This window comes from Daucus carota, chromosome 9, assembly GCF_001625215.2.
Source record: "Daucus carota subsp. sativus chromosome 9, DH1 v3.0, whole genome shotgun sequence".
Classification (NCBI taxonomy): Eukaryota; Viridiplantae; Streptophyta; class Magnoliopsida; order Apiales; family Apiaceae; genus Daucus; species Daucus carota.
The window spans coordinates 28666103-28676596 of NC_030389.2; the positions used below are offsets into that span (position 1 = coordinate 28666103).

General features: G+C 37.7%; 1 protein-coding gene across 1 annotated transcript; it reads right to left on the reverse strand.

Annotated features, from left to right (window-relative positions):
* Window positions 1–8057: 8057 nt before the first annotated feature.
* On the reverse strand, window positions 8058–8987 carry LOC108204066 (uncharacterized). Its single transcript, XM_017373356.2, has 3 exons — window positions 8942–8987; window positions 8649–8854; window positions 8058–8510 (listed from the first exon to the last, which is right to left on the reverse strand). Exons 1-3 carry the CDS (start codon window positions 8985–8987, stop codon window positions 8058–8060), a joined length of 705 nt encoding a protein of 234 aa, XP_017228845.2.
* Between the last annotated feature and the right edge of the window lie 1507 nt (window positions 8988–10494).

The window sequence follows — 10494 nt, forward strand, 5'->3', positions numbered from 1 at the left end:
TCGATCATAATTATGAATGTTGCATGAGTTCCTCCCAAAGAAAATTGTGTCAAGATAAATGTTCACCACTTTTCATCAGAAGGTCCTCTTCCAAATGGCAACTCGGACGGGGTTGGTGTTCTCATGAATGCAGATGGCAGGAGACTGTGGGGAGCTTGTATCCTTAAGCATCACACGACTAAATCCCTAATGAATGCCATCAGCAAATATTCTGTAAAGGAACCAGTCATTCTTGAAATCCCCAATGGATTTGATGTCATAAGTTATGTGGTGCAATTTGCACAGCATTTCATGATTTCTATAACTCTGCTTACTAGCCAGGGACACATATTTCTGGGACTTACAGTTGTTTTAATGCTGCTTCTGGACACATTATTAGTTGTTTCCATGTGATCAATTTGCAGATGCTGCCGCTAATTTTATGGGAGGAAGGATTGTCTCACACATGAAAGCAGCAAGTGTTGTGACGCTTGTACTTGCCGTTTCTACAAAAGTATTAGTGATGTACTTGCTGAGTGAAAGAAAGTGAGGATTTCACTTCTTATTGATTAGTGTTTTGAAATTTTGAAATTCACCGCAGTTATTGAAAGGTCTTGCTATTAATTATTGAACTTTATCAATTGGGTTAGGTATCTATAAAGACAGAAATTGAAAGCTTTAACTCACTATGTTGATTCTTATAAAAACACAAGTATATATTTAGTCCACGTAATGCATTCATACACACACACATATATATATATATATATATATATATATATATATATATATGAATATATAAAGGACGATCTCAAGAGGCTAACGTGTCTTCTAAATCTCTTAGTGTATTAGGTTCTACATGATGATGGGGAATTGTTACCCATTAATCACTCCCTTGAAACTAACATTAACAAAGAAAAATAAAAATTATTTTATGATTATGTGGTTATCTAACACTATTCTTTCATTTCCGATGTATATTATTTATTTATATATAATAATACTCATTTTTCACTTTTTATTCTTACTACTTAATAGTTGTAGTAAATAATTTTAATGACAATCTATAGTGGCTCTATAGAGAAAATAAAACATATAATTTATGCGTGCGACTATCTAAATATTTAGATTTTTTGATACCATTATTAATTTAGAAATAATCCAATTAGCCACCCTCAATGTATATATATATATATATATACACACACACACACACACATATATATTATTGTGTATCTCGTAATCTCATCAATAATAAAAAAATATTATCGCACGCACCTTTTATTTCCTCGCCATCGTACTTAAAATAAATAATAAAATATTTATTGCCTCGCAATAACTTTAATCAAAGAGTTATAGTGTCAATTTCACTATTACTCGTGCCTATTCATAAATAGTAATTTTTTGTACAATTAAAAAATAAAGTTATTAAATAATAATTATGTACCTGAGAATTTGGGGTTATTATCTCTCCATAATTATTTTTCCTTTGTGGAGTATAATCTACGAGATTTTGATCGAGTATATTGTATACTTGAATTCTTTGGGTGGATATCAAATATATGATTTTCTTTATTGTTATTTTTCTTTTTCCCAACATAATCTACGAGATTTCTTTAGAGTATACTTGAATATTTTAGGACGAATATTATACTTTAAGGTGGTGTATTCGTTTAGGATTTTAAAAGATTTTTTTTCATTCATGAAATCCGAGTGTATTCAATTGGGATTATTTATAATCTATTAAAATATTAGAATATTCAATTGGAATTTTAAATTATGCTACAAAATCTGGGGGTATTCAATTAGGATTTCAAATTACGCTTAAAAATCCTATGATATTTAATTGGGATCGTTTAAAATCTATTAAAATCTGAAGGCTGATGGATTCTTTTGGATTAAATAAAATTATGAATTTTGTGGGATTGATTAGTGTTTAAGTTTTTTGAAATCACACTGAAATCAATGAGATTTTGTAGTATTGTGCTTAAATCCTAAATAATATATATCAACTCTATGACATTTTATCAAAACCGACATAAAATCAAAATCAAATACAATCAATTAAAATCCATATATTAAAAACTATCAATTAAAATCTCAACCAAATACATGACCAGATTTTCCATAGAATCAAAATCTGTTATATTCTATGAAAATTCCTAAATTGTTTATTAAGAATTCAGCACATGTATATCTCTTCTATCACTGAATGAGTGGAAAGATTATATATGTGAAAAAAAAATGCAAAAGATTGTCCCTAGCTATAAATTCCATCAACACAGCTGTTTTATTCACTAACTGTGAAATCTCATATCCCTTATTATCTTTTTAAACTCATATAAACAATAAAAATCACAAATTACAGCTCATATTGCTATCAGAGAGGTTTATCATGAACATCTATAAATTGCTCGCCTCCTAGTGCAACACCCTATATATACTTATCTCTTTTATTGTTTAGTTCACAGCAATAACATTTTCGCAGTGATGAGTAATTCAAACCAACATGGTTTAACAAGCCCAATATCTACAGCTCCAGGGAGGCAGGGAGGAGCTCCACATTATTCGTTAAATTATGTATTCATAAGCCGCATTTGAACAACGGTAAGTTCTCGAAAATTGTGGAGTACACAATTTTTGGAGTCTTTGTAGAGCACAAAAACCACCCTTAGATTATAAATATAATTAATGGCAATGATTGCTCAAAATAAAAAGTAGAATTTTAAGAATAAAAAACACTGTCATGTATCTAAACATTCCTCTTCTTGTGTTTTAAATTAGAGTCCTCTAATTTCGAGAGTATATCCTTCACGATCGGCCGTTATAATCAAAACTCTTTTGTAACTGAGACTAATTTCAAGAGAGTGCAGAACAACATAATTTAAGTAATACAGTGAGTGCTGAACAACATAATCTTTTAAAGGTGTGCAGAACGACGTAAGTTAGCCAATACGGTGAGTGCAGAACAACATAATCTTTTAAAGGTGTTTTTGATGTTGTGCATGATAGAGCTCTATAACTTATAAAACAATACTGACAAAAAAGAACCCAACATATCTCATAGAATAAATATCATTTAAATTTATTGGATCTGAATAACCATTTAATGAGATTAGGAAGCATTCTGCTTGAATCCTAAAGAATCTATCAACTCTATTCTATGACATTTTATCAAAAATGCGCACAAAATCAAAATCACATGCAATCCATTAAAATACAAATATTAACAACAATACATTAAAATGTCAACCGAATTGAATACACCGCCAGATTTTTGTTCTTTGGGTGGATATCAAATATATGTTTTTGTTCATTGTTATTTTTCTTTTGATAGAGTACGTATATTTGAATATTTTAGGACGAGTATTATATACTTTAAAGGGGTGTATTCGATTGTGATTTTAAAGGATTTTTTTTCATTAATGAAATAAGAGAGAATTCAATTGGAATTATTTAAAATGTTTTAAAATCTTAGGATATTCAATTGAGATTTTAAATTATTCTACAAAATCTTGTGGTATTCAATTAGTATTACAAATTATGCTTAAAGATACTGTGGTATTCAATTGAAAACTATTTAAAATCTATTAAAATCTGAATGGTAATGGATTTTTTGGATTTCTTAAAATTATAGATTTTGTGGGGATGGCTAAGTGTATTTTAAGTTTTTTAATATCCCACCAAAAAAATCAATGAGATTTCGAAGTATCGCGCTGTTCGCACAAAATCACGCAAGCGTACGTGGTCACAAGTAGTATAGAATCAAATTCAGTTTGTTCCCACAGAGATTGGTGTATTCAGAAATATGCACTTATGCACCAATGTATGATTATTATCCAATGCTCAGACAATTAACAAGTTGGTTGGTTTTTATCTAAATTAACTAATAGAATCGAATTACTGAACTACGAATATTAAACTAAGTGATTAAACTAGATTACTTATGAGAATAAACATGGGATTCTAACTTCATTATATACTTCATTCAGAGTTATGCCTTATCGATATGTGATGGTTGATAACTAATCAGATAACACGAAACTGATACACGCTAACTGTCGTTATACGTGCACCATACTGCTACACATCCACAATTAAGATAGAAGGTAAACAGACACCAATTATGCTTAGACCCTATATGTCTATAGAATTTGAAAACATAACGGTTGACGAACAGGTTATCTATCACGATTACATAGGGCGATGCAAGATGGTTAAAATCACACCACTAATCATGTATATCGAATACATAATCCTATGTTCGCATGGCAAGTTCTAAATCAATATATCCACTGTCGCTTCAATAAAGATTAACAAACAATCTAAGATGTTAGCTACGCATCCAAGAAGAATAAGCACAACCAATACAAAGAAATCAACATTCATCACACAAATAATAAAGTCAAATCAACTACTGAAATCCATATATAAATCCGCTAGAATCCCACGATAATGATTAGTTCATAATCGAACTTCTCATCATCATGGGAATAAGAGTAAACATGGTACGGAATAGGAAAAACAAACTCAAAGTACTATAATAAGTGTTAAGAAACAAATCCGAAACGAGCATCCAAAGTTACACCTACTTCGAAGAATTACAAAAGTAAAAAGTATGAAATTCGATCTTGATCTTCTCCGTAGCCGTCATGAGCTCCTTAGAATGTTTCTAGGTTATGTTTTAAGTCCCCCAAGCCTTCCTTTAACTTCCCCACCGAACGGGCCTTCAAACGGATCAGAAACGGCCAAAACGGGCCTAAATTCGCGCCCAGATTGTGGGGCGGGTGTGCCACGGTGGGGCGGGTGCGCCACAGCGGGGCGGGTGCCCCAACTCAGCAGCCCGCTTCTTTGTCCATAACTTTTGACTCGCGCATCTGATTGCTTCGCTGTTTTTTTTCAATGAAAGCTATGATTCTCCTCTTCGTCCTCCTCCCAAGAAACCTACACATCACAACACTAAAATATATCAAAAACATCAAAAACTTGAGGCCAGATCATCGATTTAAGCCGAAACGAAGGGTTCCATGTGGATATAAAATCCACTTATCACACCCCCAAACTTAAACCGATGCTTGTCCTCAAGCATAGACACACACACAAACACTACTAATGCAATGCATGAATGCAACTAAATGCCTACATCTAAGCGAATCATGAAGTGTAATCCTTGTTAACATAGAATCCTCAGAATATGCAACATTCTCGGCATTCATCTCTTTCACATATTAGCCATGTTCTCTTCCACTACAAGTGTGAAGTGCATCATGTGTGCTAGCATGCTCTCTAGTGAAACAAAACAAGACTATCAAACATCAACAGAGTCCTCACTATGAGCCGTTAATCAGAATAAGATTTAAACACTTCTTTACTAAAGAGTCAAATACAATTTAGGATCACCAAAGAATTCCTATGCCTCTCCTATTTTTTCTATTTTTTTCTTTTTTTGCTAAGTCTAAGGTTGTGATGCTTCTCAGTGTAAGTGAGTCACGACCGCCATTCGACTTCACTAATTTATTATTCCTTTTTTTTAATCAAGTAATTCTCCAGTAATCAAGGGTTGTGAAAAGTCACCAAGAATTTGCTTATTCTAATACATTTGCACTTAGTACCAGCACAAGTACATGGATCGTCCCTTTCACATGACATTGCAATCCACCCACTGATCTCAAAGGAGTACCTGATAATTTTTATTCTCTTTTTTTTTAGAAAGGCCTATTCATCCCTTAACTCCCCCAAACTTAAGATTTACAAACTCTAAGTTCAAAAAAGGGAATAATCAAAATTCTACGCCCGACTCAAAGCAAGGACTCAAGAAATAAGTTAGTCTAAGTCTTATTTCTAGAGCCTATGTGTAATTACAATTTCCACACAAGTAGTCTCCAAGTAACAAGGCATCACATATGATAAAGACTACTAGCCAAGAATTATGCACATACACTCATGATAGGACATCAACTTAGAAAACAACTTTCATGATTCATGCAAATGCAACTATATGAAGATATGAACTACTAACACATACTAAACACAAGCATATGTATATAAAAAAAAACTAAAAAACTACTAACATGCACTATATGAGATAGATAATACTCTAAACTATATGCATCATGCAATCTATATGAACACCCACTACTACTGGTCCTTAGATTACCACCCCCAAACTTAAAATCTTCAATGTCCTCATTGAAGGTGATAAAAAGGATCGAATGTACCTAGATGGAGTCGGAACGATCACTCTCCTCACCCTCATCGGATGAAGAGTCAGCTGGAGGATAAATCATGTCAGCACCGAACACAGGCCACTCAACGTCTACGCCCGTAGCACGGAAAGCAGTCCCCAAAGCCTTTGTCAAATCCCTAGCAAAACGGCTATGCATATCATGCATAGTATCCATACCCTCGCGAGCCGCCTATACTGCGAATTACTGAAACCACTGCTTCCCATACCAGCGCGCTCCACGGGCCGAGAAGGGCCCGCTCTATCTCGAACTGGTGAACCCGGCGCTCGATCTGGTGAAGTTGGAGGTGGCGCCCTCATCCGTCTACCACTAGCATCCCTATAACCCAACCCCCAAAGCTGGGTATACCACCATCCCACTCAGGTAGCCGCTCTATAATAGCATGATCAATAGCAGCACTCGGCATCTACAACTGCTCATCAGCCAACCAACGAACACCCACTGCAGTACATAACTTAGTCACTATCGTCGCATGAGGTATAGCCCCACTGGTGCGACTCCTCAGAAACCTCAGAATGCTCTGGTGGATGACATATGCAATATCCACATACTCACCACTCAAAATTCCAAACAGCAATATCGCACGATCGACAGTGACATCATGATGGTGTCCTGATGGCATAAGACTAGCACAGATAAACAGGTTCCAAGCTCGGGCGTACCTGTTCATAGTGGATGCAAGGAAAGAGACGCGCACATTAGTGGCCGGGTTGCGCTTCCATGTGGTACCCAGAATACACAACTCATAAACAATCTGGTCCAAATCCATGTTCTTCTTGTTCTTTCGCACCCAATCATCCTGAGTTGGCTCCATCTCTGTACCCCCTATAAGTCATTGGATTGTCTCCAAGGTGTAATCCACAGTCAACCCCCGAACTACCGAATACCCGTTCCGATCCGATCGGGCATTGGCATAAAACTCCCTTACAATACTCATCGGCACCGGTTCCGGCGCCTCACAAAACGACTCCCACCCCCTATTTCGAATCATCTCTACCAACCTACCATCACCCGGTGAAGGCAAGAAACCCCTCTCCTTAGCAATTGGCTTACCCATAAGCCGAGTAAACTCCTCTTGAGCCTCCGGAGTTGTGAACTTAACAACCTCAACACCTAAACTCGATGAATCCGTGGATGTGGCCCGGGCACTACTACTCTCGGATCGCCTAGCTCTCTTGGGTGCCATGGAATTGAATGTGAGTGTGGTGGTAGAGAAGTTGAGAGATTTTGTGAAAAGAGAGGAAAGTGGTGTTGGATTGTGTTTAAAGGTGTATGTATATGGATGAGTATTTGAATTGGATTGGGAGCAAGTGGGTTTGTGTAAAGAGGAGAGATTGGGATTGTAGGAGTGTATGGAGTTGTATATATGTATATGTAAGTATAGTTGTGAATTGGAAGAGATGGAGTTGGGGTATGATTTGGATTGATTTGGGGGGGTTTAATAGTTAGGAAGAGTGTAAAGAGGCCCGGGAAAAGAGAAAAAACAAGATGGGTTTTGTGTGAAAGAAAACAAGCAAAATTTTATTTTATTTTTGTAAAATCTGCTGCCATTCTCGCGCGGGTGCCCCGCCACGGCGCAGGCGCGCCGCTCGCGCGCGGGTGTGCTGCGCGTGGCGCGGGCGCGCGGAGAACGCAGTTCCTGGGCGCCTTGGCTTGGTGTTTGCACACTAGCGGTTTGGCGCGGCCGCCCCGTGCTGGCGCGCCCGCCCCATTCCGTCAGTGTGTTTTCACCCCAACTCCCTTTTTTTTAAAGAAGTAAAACGTGAAAACGCGTGGGTTGCCTCCCACAAAGCGCTTGTTTAATGTCATTAGCTTGACGTGAAGCCCCACGAATTAAATAGTAGAAAGAACGAGGCTTACCAACTCGCGATTCACCGTTCCTCCGAAATATGGCTTCAATCTCTGACCATTCACTTTAAATGCTTTATCCGGTGTTGTCTCAAATATTTCAATTGCTCCATGTGGAAACACCATTTTAATTGTGAAAGGACCAGACCATCTCGATTTCAACTTCCCCGGAAAGAGTCTGAGACGAGAATTATAAAGTAGAACTTGTTGGCCAATGAAGAACTCCTTTTGCACCAACTTCCTATCATGCCATCTCTGGACTTTTTCTGTGTAAAGCTTATTGTTCTCATACGCCTGAAGCCTAAACTCGTCGAGTTCATTAATTTGAAGCATTCTTTTCTCACCAGCAGCTGTCATATCAAAGTTCAATTTCTTCAAAGCCCAATATGCTTTATGCTCTAACTCCGCAGGCAAATGACATGCCTTCTCATAAACCAACTGAAAAGGAGACATCCCCAATGGAGTCTTATAAGCCGTTCTATAGGCCCAGACGGCCTCATCAAGCTTCAACACCCAATCTTTCCTCGAAGGACTCACAACTTTCTATAAGATTCGCTTGATTTCACGATTAGATACCTCAGCTTGCCCATTCGTTTTAGGCTGATAAGCAGTAGCAACTCTATGATTGATACCAAACCATTCCATCAGCGCTGTGAACTTGCGATTGCAAAAGTGTGATCCCTCATCACTGATTATAACTTGAGGAGTACCAAAACGAGTGAATATGTTCTTCTGAAGGAAACTGATGACTACTGCAACTGTGTTGGTTGGTAAAGCCTTGACTTCAACCCATTTATACACGTAATCCACAGCAAGAAGAATGTAGAGATTATTGCAAGACGAGATAAAGGGTCACATGAAGTCTATACCCCAAACATCAAAGATTTCAACCTCAAGAAGTACATTAAGGGGCATTTCGTCTCTACGAGAGATATTACCAACCCTTTGACAACGATCGCACTTCAACACAAACTGATAGCGTCCTTAAAGAGCGTAGGCCAAAAGAAACCCGCCTGCAGAATACGAGTAGCTGTCTTCTATCCTCCATAATGTCCTCCATAAGTAGAGTCGTGGTAAGCTTGCAAAATTCCTTCAATCTCACTGTATAGAATGCACCTTCTGATAATTTGATCTGAACCTTGCTAAAACAAGAATGGCTCATCCCAACGATACCACTTCGCCTCAGGAAGGAACTTTTTCTTTTGAGCATAAGACAAATCGGGAGGAATGATATTACTCACAAGATAATTCACTATATCCGCAAACCATGGCTCTTCCTCTTGGACCCCATATAGTTGCTCATCAAGAAATGACTCGTTGATTAACGTGGTGTCTTTGGATGCTCGCGCTTCATCTTCCAACCGGGAGAGATGATCAGCCACCTGATTTTCAGTACCTTTCCTATCCTTGATCTCCAACTCGAATTCTTGAAGCAAAAGAACCCAACGAATCAAACGAGGCTTCGAGTCTTTCTTCGACACCAGATACCGAATGGCAGCATGATCGGTGTAAACCAACACCTTCGTCCCTAGCAAATAAGACTTGAATTTCTCGAATCCATAAACAATAGCCAGTAGTTCCTTCTCTGTGGTAGTGTAATTCAGCTGAGCACCATTGAGAGTCTTACTAGCATAGTAAATCAAGTGAAATATGTTACTCTTCCTCTGACCAAGCACGACTCCACTGCAAAGTCACTAGCATCACACATCATCTCGAACGGCTCATTCCAATCAGGTGCAGTAATGACAGGTGCTGTAGTTAATTTCTTCTTGAGAGTTTCGAATGCAGCCAAGCACTCTTCATCAAATTTAAAGGGCACATCCTTTTCTAGCAAGTTGCACAGGGTTTGGTGTTTATAGAGAAATCCTGATGAACCGTCGATTGAACCCCGCGTGACCAAGAAAACTCCGGATCCCCTTTACTGAGATTGGTGGAGGAAGATTTTCAATTGTCTCCACCTTAGCTTTATCTACCTCAAGACCCTTGTTAGAAACTTTAAGCCCAAGAATGATGCCTTCTTGAACCATGAAGTGGCATTTTTCCCAATTAAGAACGAGATTAGTTTCCACACACCTTTTTAGCACCATCGTCAAGTTGCTCAAGCATTCATCATAAGGATAACCGAACACAGATAAGTCATCCATGAACACCTCAACATTGGTACCAATCATCTCGGAGAAAATAGCCATCATGCATCTCTGAAAAGTTGCTGGTGCACCACAAAGTCCAAGAGAAAGACGACGGAAAGCAAATGTGCCAAAAGGGCAAGTGAAAGTATTCTTCTCCTGATCCTCTGGTGCGATACAAATCTGATTATACCCTTAATACCCATCAAGAAGACAATAGTACTCATGACCGGCCAACCTATCAAGCATCTGATCAATGAAAGGCAACGGAAAGTGATCTTTTCTGGTGGCTTTAT